General features: G+C 45.3%; 1 protein-coding gene across 1 annotated transcript in view; it reads right to left on the bottom strand.

Annotated features, from left to right (window-relative positions):
* The window catches only part of FER1L5 (fer-1 like family member 5), a 495,517-nt gene that overhangs the window by 452,676 nt on the left and 20,356 nt on the right, over window positions 1-22,485 (bottom strand). The window contains exons 7-10 of the mRNA XM_029603280.1: window positions 13,302-13,417; window positions 11,384-11,507; window positions 7,995-8,174; window positions 4,497-4,600 (exon numbers count right to left, since the gene is read on the bottom strand). Of these exons, the coding sequence (XP_029459140.1) occupies window positions 4,497-4,600; window positions 7,995-8,174; window positions 11,384-11,507; window positions 13,302-13,417 (524 nt within the window). The remainder of the gene's footprint in view (window positions 1-4,496; window positions 4,601-7,994; window positions 8,175-11,383; window positions 11,508-13,301; window positions 13,418-22,485) is intronic.

The raw sequence follows: 22,485 nt of genomic DNA, 5'->3' as shown, positions 1-22,485 counted from the left end.
CTACTTTCCGACATAAAAGAATAAAAGACATTTATCCTTCTCTGGAATCTGGAAGAAGGATGTCACATCAAAAAGAACACCCCCAGGAGCAAAAGTCATTGGTTGTCCCACCAAAAGAGATAAATACTTGCGGATTTTCTCCCAAAAGGATTGGATAGCAGGGCAAACCCAAAGACAATGCCCTAGGGTACCCCGTCCAGTTGACATTTACTAAACAACCTGGAATCCAAATAACCCACTCTATACAACCAGGATGGAGGCAAGTGCGCCCTCCGTATGAATTTGTATTGTATCTCTCTCAAATTTGCATCTTCTGTCAGCTCAGGTATGTGCTTAATAGAGTGGAGGAGATGAAAATCAGCTAAAACAGAAAGTTCTGTCTTCCACTTACCATGCAGTGAGTCACAAGAAACCTTGGGCTTTAATCTAACCTTGGGCTTTAATATTCATAGTAGAGATGTACCTACTCTACTATGAATATCACCATGAAAAAACTCCTCGAGCTGCTCTACAAAAGCTTCTCTATGATTAAGACGCCACACGGAGGAGACAATGTCTCAGCTGAAGATATGCAAAAAGGAACTTGGGAGAAAGTGCCTGATAGGACAACATGACACCCTGTGAGTCTACCACATGCGATAAAAAAACCACACCCTGCGCGGCCCAATGAAGAAATGCTAAAGCCAGCATACCCGGTGTAAAATCTAGATTGCCCCTAATAGGTAAATAGACTGATTCCTTCGAATCCTGGCCCAGCTTAGTGCAAAGATATGATCAATGTTACATAAAGAGACTAAAGAGTAACTGCATATAGCCAAAGGCAGAAGAGCCGAGCGAGCATGCAGCACAAAGCATAGGTCTAAAGGTTTGAGCAATTCCTTTTCTAAATCCAAGGGAGTGAAATGTGAGGAATACTTAACTGTGAGCCAATACTTAACTTGCCTCAGTAGACAGGCCATGTTGTACTCCTGTAGATCCGGAATCCCCAGCCCTCCCTGCTGCCAAGATCCCACCAAATATAGAAACATAGAAACATAGAAGTGACGGCAGAAGAAGACCAAACGGCCCATCCAGTCTGCCCAGCAAGCTTTCACACCTATTTGTTTTCATACTTATCTGTTACTCTGACCGCTGAGGTCAGGGTCCTTATTTGTAACTTTTTGGTTCCAATTCCCTTCCACCCCCACCATCGATGCAGACAGCAGTGCTGGAGCTGCATCTAAGTGAAGTATCTAGCTAATTGGTTTGGGGTAGTAACCACCGTAATAAGCAAGCTACTCCCACGCTTGTTTACCCTGCCTGTGCAATTCAGTCCTTATTGGTTGTCTGAATATAAATCCTCTTTACTTCATTTCCCCCTGCCGTTGAAGCAGTGAGCTGTGCTGGATATGTATTCCAAGTGAAGTATCAGGCTTAATTGATTCGGGATAGTAACTGCCGTAACAAGCAAGCTACACCCATGCTTATTTGTTTATCCAGACTATGTAATTCATTCCTTGTTGGTTGTTGTCTGAATATAAATCATATTTTCTTCATTCTCCCCGCCATTGAAGCAGAGAGCTATGCTGGATATGCATTGAAAGTGAAGTATCAGGCTTATTTGGTTTGGAGTAGTAACCGCTGTAACAAGCAAGCTACTCCCCTGCTTTTTTGTGGATGGAAATCCTTTTTTCCACATTTCCTCTTGCCGTTGATGCATAGAGCAATGTTGGAGTCGCATTAACTGTGTGTATGTTTATTGAATAAGGATATTAATCTCCAGGTAGTAGCCGTCATTCCCGCAAGCCACCCCCATGCCTCTTCTCTTCATTCACATCCTCTAGACTTTATGGATCCACAGTGTTTATCCCAAGCCCCTTTGAAATCCTTCACAGTTTTGGTCTTCACCACTTCCTCCGGAAAGGCGTTCCAGGCATCTATCACCCTCTCCGTGAAGAAATACTTCCTGACATTGTTTCTGAGTCTTCCTCCCTGGAGTTTTAAATCGTGGCCCCAGGTTCTGCTGATTTTTTTGCAACGGAAAAGGTTTGTCGTTGTCTTTGTATAATTAAAACCTTTCAAGTATCTGAAAGTCTGTATCACATCACCCCTGCTCCTCCTTTCCTCCAGGGTGTACATATTTAGATTCTTCAATCTCTCCTCATAAGTCATTCGATGAAGACCCTCCACTATTAAAATCCGTGCCCTCATCCCCTGCCATGCAAAGCGAGACAGCATAACATAAACTAGCTTAATATCTCTCCTGTGAAGCACTAAGGGAACAGTTTGCAGAATATATAACCATGGGGACCCTAAAAGCATTTTAAATAAATTCACCCTGCCAGTCACTGAAAGGGGCAAATCCTTTCATTCCAAAAATGTAGTCTTTAGGGACTTTAACAGAGAAAGAACATTTAAATCATAGATCTTGGTGAGGGTTGTTGATATCTGTACCCCCCACATAACAAAAAGAATCCCCGGCCCACCTGAGAAGAAACGTCTCACCCCACTCCACCTGATAATGGGCCGGGGAGGCCATTGTCGCAGATTTGCTCACATTTAATTTAAAGCCATAAAAGGAGCTGAAGAGAGCAAATTCCACCATCAAAGCGGTCAACAACTCCACTGGATTACTAAACTATACAAGCAGATTGTCCCACAAAAGCCACGATCTTAAACATTTTGGCACCCATCAGAATACCTGAAATGCAGACATTATAAGAACATAAGAACATAAGAGCATGCCATACTGGGTCAGACCAAGGGTCCATCAAGCCCAGCATCCTGTTTCCAACAGTGGCCAATCCAGGCCATAAGAACCTGGCAAGTACCCAAAAACTAAGTCTATTCCATGTAACCATTGCTAATGGCAGTGGCTATTATATTGAATGTCCCTCAATAGTGGTTCTAGTGATAAAATAAATAAAAGTGGCGACAGAGGACAGCCTTGCCTTGTACCGCGCTGTAAAAGGAACTCATTCGTGAGAGATCCATTTATTAAGATCCGAATAGAGCAAGCACACCACCTTTAACCAGTGCCACAAAACCCAAACTGTTCTAAAACAAAGAAAAGATAATCCCAGGCTACCCAATCAAAAGCCTTTGCGGCATCGAAACTGATCAGTAATGAAGGAATCATACGGAAAGTACTCCACGCTATAGAGGCCAAAACCCTCCTCATGCTGAAGACAAGATGTCGCCCATGCACAAAACCCACCTGATGATCCTCTACCAGGGAAGGAGATGATGCATGCTAAGCGGCCTGTATAGATCTTGGCTAGTAATTTAATGTCAGCAATGATATTGGCCTGTAGGAAGGAGCCCAGTAGAAGTGAGTCTTTATCTTTCTTAGGAAGTAACATAATTAGTGCCTTATTAGCATTGTACGGAAAATACTGCCTTTCAAGTAGATGTTCATACAAAAGAAGCAAGGAGAGGGCCACACGTTCTCTTAAAATTTTATACATGTCATAGTTTAAATAAAAATCCTGTGCCCACATGAGTGTAGGGGGAGTTGAAGGTGCTGAAGAACTTGGAGTTGGGCCCTTTCTTAATGGAGCGGTGCCAAAATGAAGTGTTCTCGTCTTGAGGAGAGGGCCAGGCCAAAATTCAGGGTACCAGATCTCTAGGAATGAGAAGTCTTGAGGTGCCAGGGGCTGAATTCCTGAAAGGTTGTATGAAGATAAGAATTTGTCGAGAGGTTTAAGTTCATCGTCCTCATCTGTCCAGGGAGACTACTCGGAGAAGTTTGGAGAAAAGGGAAAAAAAGAGGTTTGTTCTTGGAGGGAGTTCAGACAGAAATGTGCCCAGTTGAGGAAGGTACTGAAGAACTGCTGAGTGAACAAAGAAATGAGCCAGGGACTCATTTGCTGTGAGACTGGAAGAGAAACAGTGAGAGACAAAGAAGGAGAGCCACATCCAAAACAAGTACTGGGGGAGATCCCAGAGCGCAGAGGACCTGCTAAGGGGGTGCAGCATTTTGGTTACTGGGATAAACTGATCTATTATTTTCTGATTATTTTCCTGAACTGTTTGCTGAACTAACTCTTGGTGTACCCTGTGGATTTTGTCTGTCTGCTATCAGAGACAACCCCCCCATTTTGAACAGCAGCTTTTGTGCATCATATGGTGTTTTTGCTGAGGAAAACAACTAAGGGCCTTGAAAAAGAGATTTCCCCCTTGCGTGAGGAGGATCCATGGGTACTACTCTTGCACATGAGCCTCATAGTGAGCCCCTGTGCCTGTATCCAGATTGGAGCAAGGGCATCATACATTTATACAGATTACAGCTATCCTCTCTGAAATACCCATGAGAGGACAGTCAGCTGGGCAGCATCCAAAAGAAAGTCCTCAAATTAGCCAGAAACAGCTCTTGCCTCCTGAGGTTGCAGGACCATATATCCCACTGAATCCTTAGGAGGCTCCTGCCTTGTAACAATTTCTGAAGGACTGTGTTACCATAATTTGTGAAGAATATTCACGGCAAATTCTCCGCACTCTTCCACCTTTGTACTAACCACTGTCCCGGCAAAACTCAGCTCCACAAATGGGTCAACATAGGATTTTCTGCTGACGTGCATCTGGAATATGTGCTTGAAATAATCCGAGAAAGATTCATCCACTGAAAAAGAGACAATCAGGGATAAAGAAAAGAGGGGGAAGACATAAGGAGAGGGGATAAGAAAAAATAGAGGGATGGGTATCAAGCAGAGACAGGAATGGAAAAAAGGAGGGTGGAGGAGGGATGAAGAAGGGAAGTGGGATAGAGGAAGAGGGGAGGATAGAGAAGGAAGAGTGAGGAACGGAGGAGGAATAGAGAAGGCATGAGAGTGAGGGGTGAGGAAGGGAAGGTGGAATAAAGGAAGAGAAGAGCAAAGGGTATAGTAGAGAGAGATGAAGGAAGGTGAAGCAGATAGATGAGGTGAGGGAGGGAAAGAGTGGTTGAAGATGTGCAGTGAAGAAGAATAGGAGAAATGAGTGAAGGCAAATGAGAGAGAAAAGATAGAGAGATGTGAAGAAGTGGAAGAGATTGGATAAATGTAGGGACAGTGAGGAAAAAGGAGAAAGGAAAGAAAGTGAGATAGTGAAAGCAGAAAAGGGGAACAGTGGATAAATAAAGACAAAAAAGAGATTTGACAAATGCACTCCATGGAGTATACACAATTTGCAAATATGTTCATTATATTGATTATTGCATTATTGTATTTACTGCTGTAATTGTTTTTTGGGTTTTTTTTACTTTTGTGCTGGCTTTCTAAGGGCCATCAGAGTGTGTGTGTAGAAATGTTTGAGGGTGTGCATGGGGGTAGAGTGTGTGTAAGTGAGGAGTGTGATTGTGTGGGAGTGTGTCAGGGCATTTGGGGTGGTATGTGTCTAGCAGTGTTTGAGGGTGTATATGGAGGTAGATTGTGTGTAGGTGTGGTGTTTCCATGGTGTGATTGTGTCGGTGTTTGTGTGTATGTGTGGGGGCATTTGAGGTGCTATGGGTGTATTTATATATCTATCTTTGGGTGATCACACTGCCAGTTTTTTCTGCTGTTGTCCATATTTTTTAACTTATACTTGTAAATTTCCTTTTATCCACATAACTTTCCATGGGCGGGAAATTAACAGTATACGTTTATTTGGATGCACAGATAAAAAAAAAAGTAACAAAAACAACTGGTCAGGTTCACAAGGCATTTCTATAGTACTTTACTGTATAAAATGGAAAAAACTAGAGAGGGCAGGGTGTTAAAAGCATGGAAAATAAATATATCTTACACCCTGTATTACACTCATTGTGAGGCATATACACCTTGTTTTATAATAGGGATCACCCTATTACACTCACTGTGAGAGCTCCAAGCCATACTCTGTTACATTCACTATGAGGGATATTCAGCAGGTTCAGTATTACACTCACACCATACTCTGTATTGCACTCACTGTAAAGGAGATACACCATGTTCTCTATTACACTCACTGGGGTTTATTTACTAAGCGGCATTAACACACATTAAACACCACATTTGGTGCTTAATGCACATTAAATCCACATGCAAATTAGATCATTAATATACAAGTGGTTTAAAGCAAATCATGCTGGGCTTGTAATTTGTGGGTCCAATGTAATAAAACATGTGAGCTAAATGTTAGCTCACATTTTCTTTACTCAAGCAGCAAGCATTGAGTTCACTTCCGATGCAGTAAGCTAATGCTATGCGCTAATAAATCTGGAGTTTTAAAAAGCATGTCAACTTGAAAATGTGTGCAGAGGACATGCTTAGCACGCATAAGATGTGATTTATGTGCATTAAACATGTTTTCTGTACAAAAGAACATATTTTGTGCAAATAGTGTCTTCCGCACCCAAGTCGTATGCACAGTTGATCTGGCGCTGAGCCCGAACTCTGCCTCCCAATCTGCACCCTCCTGAAAGCCCAAACTCTCCCTCCCCATCCAGAGAGACCTTCATTTTCAGCTTTTATTTTTTCCAGGGAACTGCTCAGTATTTATTATTGTTTGTTAATTCTCTGGCAAAATAAAATAAAAACTGAAAATGAAGGTCCCTAACCCATCCAGCACTCTGGTTCCCACCCTCCCAGGAAAACCAACTCTCCCTGACTATTAGGCTCTGGGATTTCTTCCCTGACCCGATTTCTCCTACTGTACTATAGTATCAAAGCCCTGCAGCTGCTGCATTTCCTTCTGCTGCTAGGGCTCATAGCTTGCCTATGGTACCTCTCAGCATTTCCAGTCTGACTGAGCCAGCATTTAACTCTTCCTTTTAGGTTTAACACCAAGACCCAGAAAAAACATGAAAAGATGCCAGCTCTCCCATTCTACCTCCCATTTCTTCCTGCTCTGACAATCCGATGCCCAAGGTTTTTGTTCAAGATGAGGATTCATCTATTTGCTAAGACTGTATTTTGATACATTCCCAACGTACATTCCTCTTTAGTCAAAGCTCTGCAATTTTGGACTTTGCCATGGTTTGTGAAGTGATATTTGACTGTAATTAAGCATTAAGGCTCAGCAGTTGTCATGTGCACATCCCCACCCTGAAACTTTGACTTACACCTCTATAATATGTAGGAGTTTGACCAGGTTTTCAGCCTGACCGGTCATATTACACTGCCTCTTCCCATTGCAATTCTTTTCAGTTATAACATGCTCTCTCCCCTACCTCAGCCCAGGAGGTGGGTTTCACTCTCCTCCACTTACATTTATCATTCTCCACAAGATGCTACTCTCTTACATATACTCCTCACTTAGACTAAAGTCTCAAAGCATTTCTTCGTTCCTTCTGAGTAATAGGCAGTCACCTGCTTGGGTGCTACTATCAGGCGGTTCCCAGGGCTATCATAAGTTAACCTTAACAGAAGTTTCACAGTTCTGCCTGTCCTTCTGAGTGCTCCTGGGTGGCACTGGAGCTTATTCTTCAGATACTGTGGCTTCTGATTCTCTCTGCAAAGGATTTCCTCTATAGCACCTCTTTCCCCTTCTGCTTCTGGGAGCCCTCCCCATGCATCTGGGGTGTGGAAAAACTACATCCCTCTTGTAGTGTCCTGGCTTCCCACACCAGATTGCTTATTGTGCCATCCAGATATGGGCACCCGGTTTCTGGACTGTCTGGATGGCCTCTTCCCCCCTCTCCACTCCCTCTGTAAGAGCAACTCTTGATGGGGCATCAGCTGGTCTGCAGAGCCTCTAAACTGGATTCCAACTCATGGATCCGAGCCTGGTATTCCTTTCTGGGGTTGAGATGAGTCTGTTTCCCACCCCTGCACCTTTCTTCCTGAATCATATTAGGGGTTGGGTGAGGAGGGGTGATCCTAGAGAGTCTTAACCTCTGGTACCCTGCTCCCTTCTCAATCTGACATGAGGTCCCTTTATGCTAGGGTGACCTGGAGAGCACCTCATGGCCTCTCCTCGGATCCCCTCATCATAACAGCAAAATGAGAGGAGTCCCTCCTTCTCTCTGCTCACCTAATTTCAATCACGGTTACATCTTAATATAGAGACCATCTGACTATCCCTGTCCATGTCCTGAGCTGTAATTGCCTCTTTCCTCACAGCTTTCACTAGGTGGGCTGCAAATTTGGAGAGCTTCTCTCCAGGCTTCTGCATGGTAGTTTCAAAGTGGACAAAGCAATCCTCCTTGTCTACTGTATTACCGTACATGCCCTCTAAAATATCCAAATGATCGTAGCCTCCAGAATAGAAAGAGTCAAAGTTATTACTGCATCAAATGCAGGGGCCTGCAAACTGTCCACCACTGTCTTCTTTTTCTCCCCCCCCTCAATGCACTGCCGTTCCTGTAGCATCTGGAGGGCTAGGATCATCCAGCGGCCACATTCCTTCACTCCTGGTGAGTCTGCAGCCTTCTGGGAGAACAAATGCCGTCTCCCAATCGGTTGCTGGGGTCTGCAGCCTTCTGGGGGACTGGACTCCACCTCCCTGTCTGCTGCTAGGTTCCACACCCTCCTGGTGGACTAAACTGAGACTTTCAGCTCTCTGCTGGAATCCAGCTCTTCTGGGGAGCCAATCATTGTTTCTTGATCAGCTGCTAGGTCTGCACCCTTAGGGAACCAACTGCACTTCCCAGTCAACCACTGGGATTTTTCTTGGACCAAGCCTCTGCTTCTAGTCTACCAGCCTCCTTCCTCAGTAGGAGGAATTAGGCTCATAACCATTGCTCAGTCATTTCAGCATAGCCAAATGCATATCCTACCCAGCTAAGAAGAGACCTCCCTCTTAACCACAAGGTTAAAATCCAGGGAGAACATAAAAAGCAAAACAAAAAAACCCCACAATCTCCCATCCTCTCTGGCTTTTCTCAATATTCTGAAAACCAGAAGCACCAGGTTGTTGACCACCCATTGTATGCAGGGTGAGGTTTCATCTGCTTGATAAGTCTATCTTTAGATAAATTTCCAATCCAAATTCATCATTTAGTCACAGTTCTACAATTTCAGACTTTGCCAATATTTGTCTGTGAACTGATATTTGACTATAATTCAACAGGAAGGCTCAGGGGGTTGTCATATGCAAATTCCCCGTCCTAAACTCTGACTTATAACTCTATAATAGGGGTTTGATAACCTTTTCAGCGTGGCTGTGATTTTCTTGGGCTGACAGCTCATATTATATAGCTATTTTAATTGCAGCATGCTCAATTCCCACCTCCTGTCCAGTGCAGAGGTTACACTATTACACTCACTACGGCCTAGATTCATCACTCTGCTATATTTATATTTATATTTATAGCAGAACGATGAGCTGCACAAAAATAAGGGGCGGGGTGAAATTGTGCAGCTGGCCGCATTGCAGCGGTATGTTTTCGCCTGCCACGGTTGCGGCCGGGCCGCACAGTTTTGCACCCATAACACCACGGGAAAAGGTGTAGTTATTTCCCATGGTGCTGCCAGCAATAATGTAGAAAACATTATTGCCCGCAGCGCTGCCCAAATCCCGCCCAGATGCCTCCCCTTCCCCTAATTTGCATTGTACTGCCGCGATGCAGCCGGTATCGCATACGGTAGCGCCTTATGTGCGTTAAGGCCCTAATGCACACGATACCAGCACATCGTGGTTTGATGAATGACCCGGTATGAGTGCTATACACCATGCTCCCTATTACATGCACTCTGACAGGTATTCACTGTACTCTGTTACACTCACTATGGGGGTAATTTTCAAAGGAGTTACACGCATAAATGTCACATACTATCGTAGCAATTTTCAAAAGCCATTTACTCGAGTAAAATGCACTTATGCGAGTAAATCCTATGGACAATTCAATGGCCTGTATTGTTGCAATTTTCAACAGCCCACTTATTCAAGTAAAGTGCATTTACTCACGAGTAAATGCTTTTTAAAATTAGGCCCTGTGAGTGCTATACACCATGCTCCCTATTACATTGACTATACTCTGTTACACTCACAGTAAAGGATGTCGTCAGCTCTGTATTATATTCACTGTGAAGGACACATACTATGCTCCCTATTACACATACTGGGAGGGATATTCATTATACTTTATATTGCACTCACTGTGAGCAATACTCACTATGCTCTGTATCACACTCACTGAGGGCCCAATGTAATAAGACACAAGTACAAAATGTGTGCAGAATTTCAGTGCACATTTTCTTTACATATACACTAAAAAAAAATACTGTGTACTATTAGCTTCCTGATACAGGAAGCTAATAGTACACAAATGCATCAGGAGTTCAAAAAATGTGCAAAGCCAAAAATGTGCTAAATAATTAACACACATAAAACATGTTTAATGCACATAAACCTGAGAAGGTGCACCAAACTATACAGGTGTAAAGTTTAAAAAGTGCAATTTGGTACAATTGTCACATTTGTTTTATATGTAACTGTCTATCATTATGTAAGCTCTTTGGAGCAGGCACTTACAGTAGTACAAGTGTCACCATTGTGCAGTGTTTGTTGAATGTACAATTACTGCTGTTGCTTCATTATTCTCCAGAATCATCTCAGTGCACTAGACCTGAGGACAGCTTGCAGCAAAACTATTTGCCAAGTAGGAGCTACATGACAGAGGAATGACAGGTCTTATTCACTGAAACGGGATGAAACCAAAGAAGAGTGAGGTGACAGTGTTAGACATTTGCACATACAACGAACACTGCACACTAGTGACAACTGTGCTACAATAAATACCTACCCCAAAGAGCTTACAGGGAAAAACTGTTGTATAAAAATAAAATTAAAAAAAGAGCTTACATAAAGATTGAAAGTTGCACATATAATAATTCTGCATCTCTGATTCAGGGATTCCAGGGTAGATCCTTCTGGTTCAGGGGACCAGACTCAGGTACCCTAATACTTAGCCTAATTTTTTAGGTTTGGTAATTTAACTCCTGGGTCAGACATGGAATAAAAGTTAACTCACATTTCTGGGGCTAATCTTTGTCTATGCTGCTGTGCCACTGTGGTCCCAGACCTGGGGCGTCTAGCTATATTAGTCCAGGACCAAACTGGGGCACAGCACAATAGACTAACAAACTCCAGAATTGTGAGTTAAATTTACTTCATCTTTGACCAGGAGTTAAATCTCTAGTATTAAATAAAATCTTGCATTAAGGCTTTAGGGCTTTAATCCACTTCCCTGCATTGGACAGGAAAAGCCAATGTCTTCATTAACATAGGATTTGCATGGAGACATATTAACACAAATACAAATTTTTTGAATGCAGAGCTCTTTGTTAAATTGGGATTAAAGCTGCATGCACAAAAACGTGCAGACAACCATGCGCTGAGATATGTGCACTGTCAAACACACCTTATGACATTGAGTGGCGGTGGGGGGGTCTGAGAGTGACACTTGCTATGCTCTGCATTACACTTTCTGTGAAAGGCATCTTCAGCTTTATATTACACTCACTGTGAGGGATATCTTCAGCTCGGTATACTCGAATCATAATGGTTGCCATTCGAACTGGCATTGCTGCTGGCATAAGAAGATTTGATTCCACATCATCACTTTCAGAAGCAGGAGGTTCCTCCATCTGAGGTGAGGAGCAGAAGCAGAGGGAACAATGGTGAGAGAGAGATAGCAAGTAGCAAAGAAGAGAAGAATTGATAGAGACTAGCATCAAGACTGAAGAAAAGTATGCTATGCAAAAGGCAGGGGAGCAGAGAACAGGAAGGTTTTTTTTTTACCATCTTTCTTATTAACTTCAGTCAGGACTGATGGGAGTTTAATAGACCCTTAGCCACAGGAAGTACTTTTTATGTCACTTACTATCTGAGGAGGGGAGGTCTCATCCTCTTGTAATTCTCCCCCAGTTCTGTTACAGACCCGCAGTAGGAAGTAGCGATGGGATTTTGCACAGCAGCCTCTCATAGGGTGGGATTAACATTGGCCTGCAGAACCCATCTCCCAAAGGCCGCATTGCTTGGTGCCCAATGCCCATTCATTAATGCCTATTTGTGCTATAATGGTTTGTGAAGATATGACTACACTATTAGGTAATGCCAGTAGATATTAATGAACTTTTAATTATTTACACCAGCTCTCACGAAGGTGGGGAGTTGCACAACCAGTAAAAGACAGGAATCAAAACCAAGCGGGCATCCAGCACAGACCCTGAACATGCCATATAATTAGAGCACCCCTGCTGCATAAAGAACTGTGGGACCCAGTGCAGTCACGGTGCTGTGAGCATGGGGAATGGCCAAGCCTCCACCCCAAACCAGTACAAGGCGATTGGCAACTGAGAGAGAGAGTGAGCTATGGCTCAATAGCTTTTCCCTTGCTACCACTAGAGCCTCTTCTTCACTCCATGGTTCAAATAGCTGACTGCAATTTGAACTGAGCTGGAGGAAGAGGCATCAGCAGTAGCAGAAGGAGCAGGTTAGAAGTGCTGAGCTGTGAGCATCTCTTTTCTGCTCTCTAAGGCCGGGATAGCAAGCCACTTGCCATCCCTTGGCCCCCCCGTAGCAATACCACTGAAAAGAAAAGAGTGGGAGAGTAGAGGGGAAAGATGAAGGTGTGAAGGATGAAAAGGAGAGAAGCAGAGGAAAGTGAAAGGTAATTACTTTGAGAAGAGACTGTGCTAAGTGAGTGTAGTATGAAAAGAGAAAGAAGAACGGAAATGGGAGAAAAAATTGAAAAGACAATTTTTAAAAAAAAGGGACAAAACTGAATTGAAAAATAACAGGTTGGAAAATTATTTTTTTTAAAGGAACAGTTCTTAAAATGGACTTTTGATAAAAATTATTTTATTCATACAATTATATACAAATATATGCTAATTTGTTGAAGAATCTCAAAATTCATGCCATGGTATTTTCTAATTTCTAACCATTTTCATAGAATCAGCCCCTGAACTGCCACAAGAAACCACAGGCCTTGGATATTGTCTTTCCACATTAAAAATGAGCAGATGATTAGAGAAGTACTTCAGAAAGCAGGGGGAGGATATCCTTAGAGAGCAAGTGATATATACAATACTTCCTGTGGCTAACTAGTGGGAAGTATAATAGAAAAAAAATGATGACAGGGGCAGGAGTCAGGAAAAAAAAACGAAGAAATGAAAAATAACAAAAAGAGCTGCAAAGAAGAAGAAAAGAAAGAGATGATAAAGAAGCAATGAGTGACAGTGTCAGGAGAAAAGAAACAAGTGACAGAGACCAGAATCACAAGAAATGAGTGCTAGAGAAAAAAAATCAAAAGAAAATATGATTGAGACAGGAATCAAGTTAATGATGCTATAAAGACTGGGCAAAGCATGCCCCTGTGTTGTAGTGATCATGCAGCACAATGTCTGGGTACACACACAGAAGGGTGTCATCCTTACCGGGGCACGATCTCCGACTCCCAGCACATAGAGACTGACTTTCAGGTAACCTCGTATTCCAGAGCTCAAGTAATCAGGGTCATGGAGGGTCAGCCACTTCCTCAGGAGAACATGTCCTAGGACAGAAAGAGGCACCCACTGTCAGGTGGGTATTCATCCACATCTCATATAGCAAAGGAATAGTAATATTAGCGGAGAGGGAGATCTCAAGGGCAACTAAATTCCTTTGAGGAAACTTATTTCCCACATGCACAATAATTCCTTTCATTCATTAGTCCAAGTTTTCTTTTTATGGCCTCGTAAACATCTATAGTACTAACCCCAGTAGTACGATAACCCTTGTCCTGTCCCAGGCTTTTTCTGCAACGTCATTAACTTCTGCTGATAGAGCAACCTCCCTATCCCTAACTTCCTGTTCTGGGATGTTAATCTCTCTTGCTCAGAATCTCTCTGCTATGAGAATAACTTCCATAGCCCAGATTCCTATCACTGGAATGGGCAACATTCCTATCTTTTGACTCTGTACTGGGATAGAAACCTCTTTCGCACAGTCCCTCTGCTGTGACAGTAATCACCCTATCCTAGTCTGCCTGTGCTGCAATTATCAGCTCTCTGTTCCAGAATCCCTCTATTTTAACAGTACCCTTTCAATTTTCTACTCATTGTTTTGTTAGTATTTGTTATGACCGTCGGCCGAGGTCATCCGCGGCCGACCCAACTCACTTCCTACCATGCCTGGCCCTCCACTCCAGGGGAACCTGCGGCTCTGGCCAGCCATTATCGCCACACTGTTCCTGGTCCTCCTTGCTCCACATAATGGCTGGGACACAGCCAGCCCACGCTCTGACTCCAGGCCTTCTTAGGCGCACTCGTGCCCCATCTTTTCTCTACTTAAAGGACCATTGGTGGGAATCTCTGGGCCGTCCCCCACTGATGACATCATCATCTTGGGATATTTAAGCACCTCCTTTGGCCTATGCAAACTGACTTGGCAACGAGTTCCTTCAACTCACTGATGCTTGTTTCCTGTCTTTCCGGACCCGTGGTTCCTGCCTTGGATCTCTACCTGCTGATCTGGACTCTGGCTCAGGTACCCATTCCTTGGGGTAGCTCCTGTGCTCCTCACCAGAGATCCTGCTGACTCGCTTCTCCGCTCCTCGGGGTTGCCTCAGCACTGCCTTTCAGAGATCCCATCTCTACGCTTCTACTCTACCTCACTACACCGGAGACTTTGACTCTACGCTTCCCAGCTCCTTGGGGCAGCCTCTACATCATTTCATCAAAGACTTTGACTCTACACTTCCCCGCTCCTCGGGGCAGTCTCCACGTCATTCACCAGTGGCTTTACTCTACGCTCCCTGCTCCTCGGGGCAGCCTATATCACTACATCGGAGACTTGGCTCTGTGCTTCCCCGCTCCTCGGGGCAGCACCTAGTTATCACCAGAGACTCTGTTGCTGCGCTGTCCCGCCCCTCGGGACAGTCTCCGCATTACTTTTTCAGAGTTCCTGTCTCCACGCTCCCCACTCCTCGGGTCTGCCCAGCGCACCTCTGCCTTGGAGCATCCATCTCTGGTACTTCGTATCCTAAGCCCTGCCTAAGTACTGTGACTCCTTCGGATTGTGCCTCTCCGTCCCGCTCCTTGGGGCGCCTCACAGTATATCTCAGTGCAGGTACTTGCGATCACGTGGCAGTCACGCAGGACGTTCTCACTTCCATGAACTACAGTCGTGTCCCTGCAGCAGCTGACCTCGCCTTCTGATGGGGAGGACCTGTGGGGCCCATCCCCCACAGGTAGCATCAACCTCCACCTCGGGCCAAGGGTCCACGAAACCACGAATCCTAACAGATTGCTAAGGCCATGGACCCGGCAGAGGTCTCAGCTTTATAGCCATTCCTGGCCTGGTGCAAAAGATCATCGAGCAACAAAAAACCTTGGAAGCACTAGCAGCAGCAATTGATAATCGGAGGCTCCACTTGTATGCCGCAGCGACCATGACATCCTCCAAGCTCAATGCTTCTACCTCCATGCCGGTTCCTTGACCGACCGTTCCTTTGACGGCACCTCCACGGTTCTCTGGGAATACTCTGATGTGCAAAGTTTTCCTAAACCAATGTAACATGCACTTTTGCCTGAAACCAGCTTATTTTCCAGACGTGATTACCAAAACTACTTACATCCTCTCTCTCCTGGATGGTAAGACCTTGGCCAGGGCCTCCCCTCTATGGGAACGTGCCGATCCGATCCTACGAGATTTACCCGGGTTCATTGCCTCATTTCGCTCCATCTTTGATGACCCAGGCAGAAAATCCACATCCCGATCCACGCTTCTTCATCTCTGTTAGGGCACCAGGTCCTTGGCGGATTACGTCATAGAATTCCGGACACCGGTGTCTGAACTCCATTGGGACCTTGATTGTCTCCGCTCCATTTTTCTCGAAGCACTGAGCTCCTGAATTAAAGATGAGCTGGCAGCCCGAGAGTTGCCCGCATCCTTGGATTCTTTAATCGACCTAGCCAGGCAAATTGACCGATGCTTCCAGGAACGTTCATGGGAGTCCTCGTCCACCAGAGGATCTACGCCTAGCTCGTCTCATCGTCGACGCTCTTCCTCCCCCAGGTTAGACGCGGTCCAAACCAAACCTGAGGAAGAGCCCATGCAGATGGGCCAAAGCAAGCTTTCGCCCCACAAGCGACATCGCCGCCAGCAATCTGGTCTCTGCTTATACTGTGGCAAGTTCAGTCATGCCTTAGCCACATGCCCTGTCTGTCCGGGAAACTCCCAGGCCTAGGCCCAGCAGGAGGACTGCTCCTAAGCCTGACTTCACCTTCTCCTCCATTGATCTTGCCTGTATCCATCAAGCTGGATTACCAAGAGTTCCACACCCTGGCTGTTGTGGACTCTAGTGCTGGTGGAAATTTTATCTTTTTTTTTAAATTTTTTTTTATAATTATCTCTTTATTATTTTTTCAAACAATTACAAATTACAAATAAGGATTTCATACCTTACAATTCAGGTTAGGCATATCACAAAAAAGTAATAATACAAAAATATAAATATACATAAAGAAAATTAGGGAACAAAATTCTTCTTTCTCTAGTTTAAAAAAAACAAACAATTTAACATCTTTTACCGAGGCCCATACAATATGCTCTCACCCTGTTTATACTATGAAATTAGAGAGAACAAATGGAGAAAAAACATAGGAGCATTAAAATATATCTTTCCTTTAAATAATACTCAAGAAATAGAAAGTGGTGAGGGTATTAATTAAATACCTGAGCATTCGGCTGGTTTAGGCTGATTCATCTTTAGAATTCAGAAATATTTCTAACTGCACTGGCTCCATGAAAACATACCTTGTATTATCTATTGTTAGAATACATTTACAGGGAAATTTTATTAAGATTTGCACACCTAAAGAGCAGGCTCTAGGACAGAGATTCAAAAATGTCTTCCTGTGTAATTGGGTTGGTTTAATAATATCCGGGTACATCCATATTCTTTCTCCCAGGTACAATTTATTTCTATTTCTAAAGAAACTACTTAGGACATTGTCTCTTTCAGCTGGTATATAAAATGTTACTAGTAATATTCCCCTCCTCTCAATCTGCTCTTCCTGGGAGGTTTCTAAAAACCCGGATAAATCTTCTAGAGGAGATAATGTCTCCAGATTTTGCCTAGAAGATTCTCTGTCCACTTTCCTGTCTCTTCTCTTAATTACTTCTGGTAGGAAATATACTTTTGAGATTGTAGGTAAATTGGTAGAGGAGAAAGACAAAACCTCCCGTAAATATTTATTTAATTGTTCCTTGGGTGAAATAAATTTACACTTAGGGAAATTCATCAATCTCAGATTATTATATCTGAGATTATTTTCCAGATTTTCAATTCGTTTATCTGTTTTCGATTCCCCCTGAATTAGGCCAGCCTGTATTTCCTTCATCTGTAAAACCTGAATGTCTAATTCCTGTATTTTATTAGAATTAGCTAAAACTACCGGATTAACAACTGTAGATTGATCTTGGAAGCCTTGAAATGCATGAGTCAAGGAAATTATAGCTTTCTCGATCACAGATACAGCATTCCATAAAACATCTAGAGTCACTATATCTGGCTTTTTTAGTATGTTTACTGGTAACCTCTGGGACGAATTCTCCATTCTGCCCAAAACAGCCTGATCTCTCCCTTCCGTGGACAGTTGCAGTGAACTGCCTGTTCCACTCAAAATCCCGATATTTATTTCCATCAAGGCGGACAAAACTCTCTTGCCTTGAATTTGCCCAGACATCCTAACAGCAGGGCCTCCCTCGATCGCTTCCTCCCTCTGGGACAACTTCGGACCCGGGGACTCTGCAGGTCCTACTGTTCTGTCATGAGCTCCAGGGCTCAAAGATATCTCGTCGAGGGGTTCAGGAAGCTGCTCCTGTTCCGTCACCTCAGCCAAACTTCCTGGAGAAACCCCCACTGCGGGGTAGAATTTTCTAATCATCGTCTGTCCTGAGGTTGGTAAACGTGGGGTCGAGGTTCCCTCGTGCACTTTCCCCTTTCTTTTTGTATGAGGCATTGAATTAACTTCCAAGGTAATAATTATTTGAATAAACGATTTTAGAGAATTCTGCTTACCATTTCCTTTCTACTTGTCCATATATTCTCTCTATGAGGGGCTGATCTCTGTGAAGATCCAGATATTAGAAGAAATATCAATCTACTTCCAGGACAACTTTTCAAAAACAAAGTGCGCACCCCTTTGGCGCGTGCGGCTTAGGCAGCGCGCCAGCATCGGCTGCGCACCGCTGCAAGCCTGTTCTTGTAGGCAGAGTCCCGGTGCAGGGCGGATATGACATCATGCCCCTCCTCCTTGCCTCCAGGAACAGCGAGTCAGCTTTTCAGACTCTTTTTGCAGGGGGAAAAGTCACCTAGGTTGGAAATCCTTCCTTGTCTCCTTACGAGCAGGTCAGCCCCTGCTCTTCTGCAGCTGCAAGCCTGTTCTTGTAGGCAGAGTCCCAGTGCAGGGCGGATATGACGTCACACCCCTCCTACTCGCCTCCGGGAACGGCGAGTCAGCTTTTCAGGCTCTTTTTGCAGGGGGAAAAGTCACCTAGTTTGGAAATCCTTCCTTGTCTCCACACGAGCAGGTCAGCCCCTCAATTTTATCTTAAAACAACTGATGGAGCACCTCCGGATTCCCACCATCCGCTCCCCATTTCCTCTACTTCTTTCATCCACTCATGGAGAACCATTGCCTGGTCAAGTTACTCACACCACCCCTCCTATTCTTCTCTGTGCTAGTTCCCTGCATGTGGAGTCCATCTCCTTCCACATTTTAGAGAAGAGCATACATCTGGTGGTTCTAGGCCTACCATGGCTACAACAACATATTCCCCAGTTTGATTGGGCCACCTTACAGCTTTCTTGCTGGGGATCCTTCTGCCATACCAATTGCCTGGAGCCTATCTCACCTCTGCCCTGCCTGAGTACTTCGATTTCACTTCCTGGTGTTCCTTCACAATACTCTTCCTAAGTAGATGTGTTCTCAAAGAAGGCTGCAGACACTCTCCCCCCGCATCGAATGTACGATTGCGCTATTAACCTTCTACCCAACACCGAGCCTACTCAGAGAAGGATTTACTCACTATCGCTCACTGAAAGGCCATATCTGAATACATTCGCGAGAACTTGGCCAAGGGGTTCATCCAATCCTCTAAATCTCCCGCTGGTGCGGGTTTTTTCTTTGTAGGGAAAAAAATGGATCATTCCGCCCTTGCATCGCTTACAGAGGTTTGAACGAGATCACCCTGAAAGACCATTATCCTCTACCCCTAATCTCTGAACTTTTTGACCGGCTCCAGGGGAGCTTACAATTTGGTTCGTATTTGCAAAGGAGATGAATGGAAGACAGATTTTAATACCCGAGACGGCCACTTTGAATACCCTGTGATGCTGTTTGGGCTTTGCAATGCCCCAGCTGTGTTCCAAAATTTGTTGTGGTGTAGCTTGACGACATTCTGGTGTTCTCTAAGGACCTTCAGAGCCTCCGTCTCAACGTCTCTTGTGTCCTCCAGTGCCTTTGAGACAACCAACTCTATGCCAGAATCAAAAAGTGTTCTTTCGAGCAGGAGACCGTCCCCTTCCTTGGCTACATTGTCTCCAGTCAAGGATTCAGGATGGATCCTCAAAAGTTGAAAAGCATCAGAGATTGGCCTCAACCTACGGGCCTTTGCTCCTTACAGAGATTCCTTGGCTTTGCCAATTACTACCGTTCTTTCATCCATCACTATTCCACTCTGACCACACCCCATACGGCCATGACCCGCAAAGGGGCCAACCCTTCTCACTGGTCACCTGAAGCCACGACTGCCTTCCAAGACCTCAAGACCGCCTTTCTCTGAGAACCGTGTCTCCGCCATCCGGATCCCAGACGGCCATTCATAGTTGAGGTCGATGCCTTTGACATGGGTGTGGGGGCAGTCCTTAGCCAGTATTCAACTACTCATACCCTGCATCCTTGCTCTTTTTTCTCCAGAAGCTTCTCTCTGGCAGAGCGTAACTATGCCATTGGAGAGAAAGAGTTACTTGGTATCAAGCTGGCCTTCGAGGAGTGGCGTCCCTGGCTTGAGGGAGCCCAGCATCAGATCACGGTGTATACAGACCATAAAAATCTCAAGTATTTACACCAAGCTCAATGTCTGAATCATTGCCAGGCCCGCTGGGCCCTCTTCTTCACCCGGTTTCATTTCCTGCTGCGCTACCATCCGGCCAACAAGAATTGCCGAGCAGATGCCCTCTACAGATCCTTCATCCCGGAGGATGTTCCGGACTCTCCCCGGCACATAATAGACCCTGCTAAGGTCATCTTAACAGCCACCTTACCGGTCCCACCTGGGAAGACGGTGGTCCCACGTCAGCTTCGCCAGAGGGTTCTTCGCTGGACTCTTGACTCCCTTACCGCAGGACACCCAGGTCAGTCCAGGACCTTAACCACTCTTCAGCTCTTCTATTGGTGGCCTACCATGAAAAAGGATGCACAAGCATATGTGGAGTCATGTCCCATTTGTGCTCGCCATAAGCCTCCTGTGGGACATCCGTGGGGCCTCTTGCAACCTCTGCCTGTCCCAAGTGAGCCATGGACCCATATTACGACGGATTTTATTGTGGATCTCCCTCTAACTGGAGGCAACAACACCATTTGGGTCACCGTCGACCACTTCTCTAAAATAGCTCACTTTGTGCCCCTGCCTAGCCTCCCATCGGCTCCTCAACTCGCACAACTATTCATCTGTCACGTGTTCCGACTCCACGGATTGCCCAGACACATACTTTCGTACCGAGGAGTCCAATTCACCACCCGATTTTGGAAATCTCTTTGCAAGAAGTTTAATGTTTCTCTAGATTTTACCTCCGCTTATCACCCCCAAGCCAATGGGCAAACTGAGAGGACTAACAGAACTCTTAAACAGTTTCTTCGGGCCTATGTTAATCTTCGGCAAAATGATTGGTCTAATCTACTTCCCTGGGCTGAGTTTGCTTTGAACTCCCATCCATCTTCTTCTACGGCAGTGGTTCTCAACCCTGTCCTGGGGACCCCACCAGCCAGTCGGGTTTTCAGGATATCCACAATGAATATGCATGAGAGAACATTTGCATGCACTGCCTCCATAACATGCAAATTTTCTCTCATGCATATTCATTGTGGGTATCCTGAAAACCCGACTGGCTGGTGGGGTCCCCAGGACAGGGTTGAGAACCACTGTTCTACGGGCTCATCACCGTTTCAAATAGTCTATGGACGTCCTCCTCTACTGCTTCCGTTCCTTCACCAGCGGCCCAGTCGACCACACAGGAGTTGCACCAATTATGGAACAGCATGAAGCAGTTGCTACAGAAAGTGGCCCATACAGCCAAAAGGTTCTTTGTCGCTCGTTACCGTGAAGCCCCCCAGTTTAATCCAGGTGACAAGGTGTGGCTCACTACTTGCTTCATCCATCTCAAACTCCCTTCTTCCCGCTTCGCTCCCATGTACATCGGTCCCTTCCCAGTGGTCCACCATTTGGGTCCAGTCACCTACAAACTACGGCTCCCAGTCTCTCTTAAGATCCACAATGCCTTTCATGTATCTTTGCTAAAACTTTTGGTACTGTCAGGATTCTCCAAGAAGGCTCCAGACCCTCAATCTATGACTTCCGAAGTGGATGTAATTTACCAAGTTCAAGACGTTCTTGATATACATAAGTGTATATAAGCGTGGAAAGAAATGGGAGTACCTCCTGTCTTGGGAGGGCTTCGGTCCAGAAGAAAATAGTTGGGAGCCTGCCACCAATATCCTTGATAAGGATCTCATCAAGCAATTCCATGCTACACATCCTTTAAAACCCAAACCCTCGGGGGGGGGGGGGGGGTGCTATGGAAGGAGGGGTACTTTTATGACTGTCGGCCGCAGCCGTCCGCGGCAAACCCAACTCACTTCCTGCCATGCCTGGTCCTCCACTCCAGGGGAACTCGCCAGCCATTGTTGCCGCACTGTTCCTGGTCCTCCTTGCTCCACATGGCGGCTGGGACACCGCCAGCCCTCGCTCCGACTCCGGGCTTTCCTAGGCACGCACATGCGCCATCTCTTCTCTATTTAAAGGACCATTGGTGGGAATCTTTGGGCCATCCCCGACTAAGGACATCATCATCTTGGGATATTTAAGCACCTCCTTTGACCTATGCACACTGACTTGGCAACGAGTTCCTTCGCCTCACTGGTGCTTGTTTCCTGTCTCTCCGGAACCGTGGTTCCTGCCTTGGATCTCTACCTGCTGATCTGGACTCTGGCTCGGGTACCCACTGCTCGGGGGCCTGCTTGCACTTCTTCGGAAGACCTGGTCTCCAGGCTTCCCCGCTCCTCAGGGAAGCTCCTGCGCTTCTCACCAGAGATCCTGCCGACTCGCTTCTCTGCTCCTCGGGGTTGCCTCAACACCGCCTTTCAGAGATCCTATCTCTACGCTTCCCCCCTCCTCGGGGAAGCCTCTACCTCACTACACCGTAGACTTTGACTCTACGCTACCCCACTCCTTGGGGTGGCCACTACATCATTTCATCAGAGACTTTGACTCTACACTTCCCCGCTCCTCAGGGCAATCTCCACATCATTCATCAGTGGCTTTACTCTACGCTCCCTGCTCCTCGGGGCAGCCTAC

The sequence above is a fragment of the Rhinatrema bivittatum genome, chromosome 5, assembly GCF_901001135.1.
Source record: "Rhinatrema bivittatum chromosome 5, aRhiBiv1.1, whole genome shotgun sequence".
NCBI classification, from domain to species: Eukaryota; Metazoa; Chordata; class Amphibia; order Gymnophiona; family Rhinatrematidae; genus Rhinatrema; species Rhinatrema bivittatum.
Note: the sequence above shows the minus strand (reverse complement) of the source record. Positions and strands in the feature narration are given on the sequence as shown.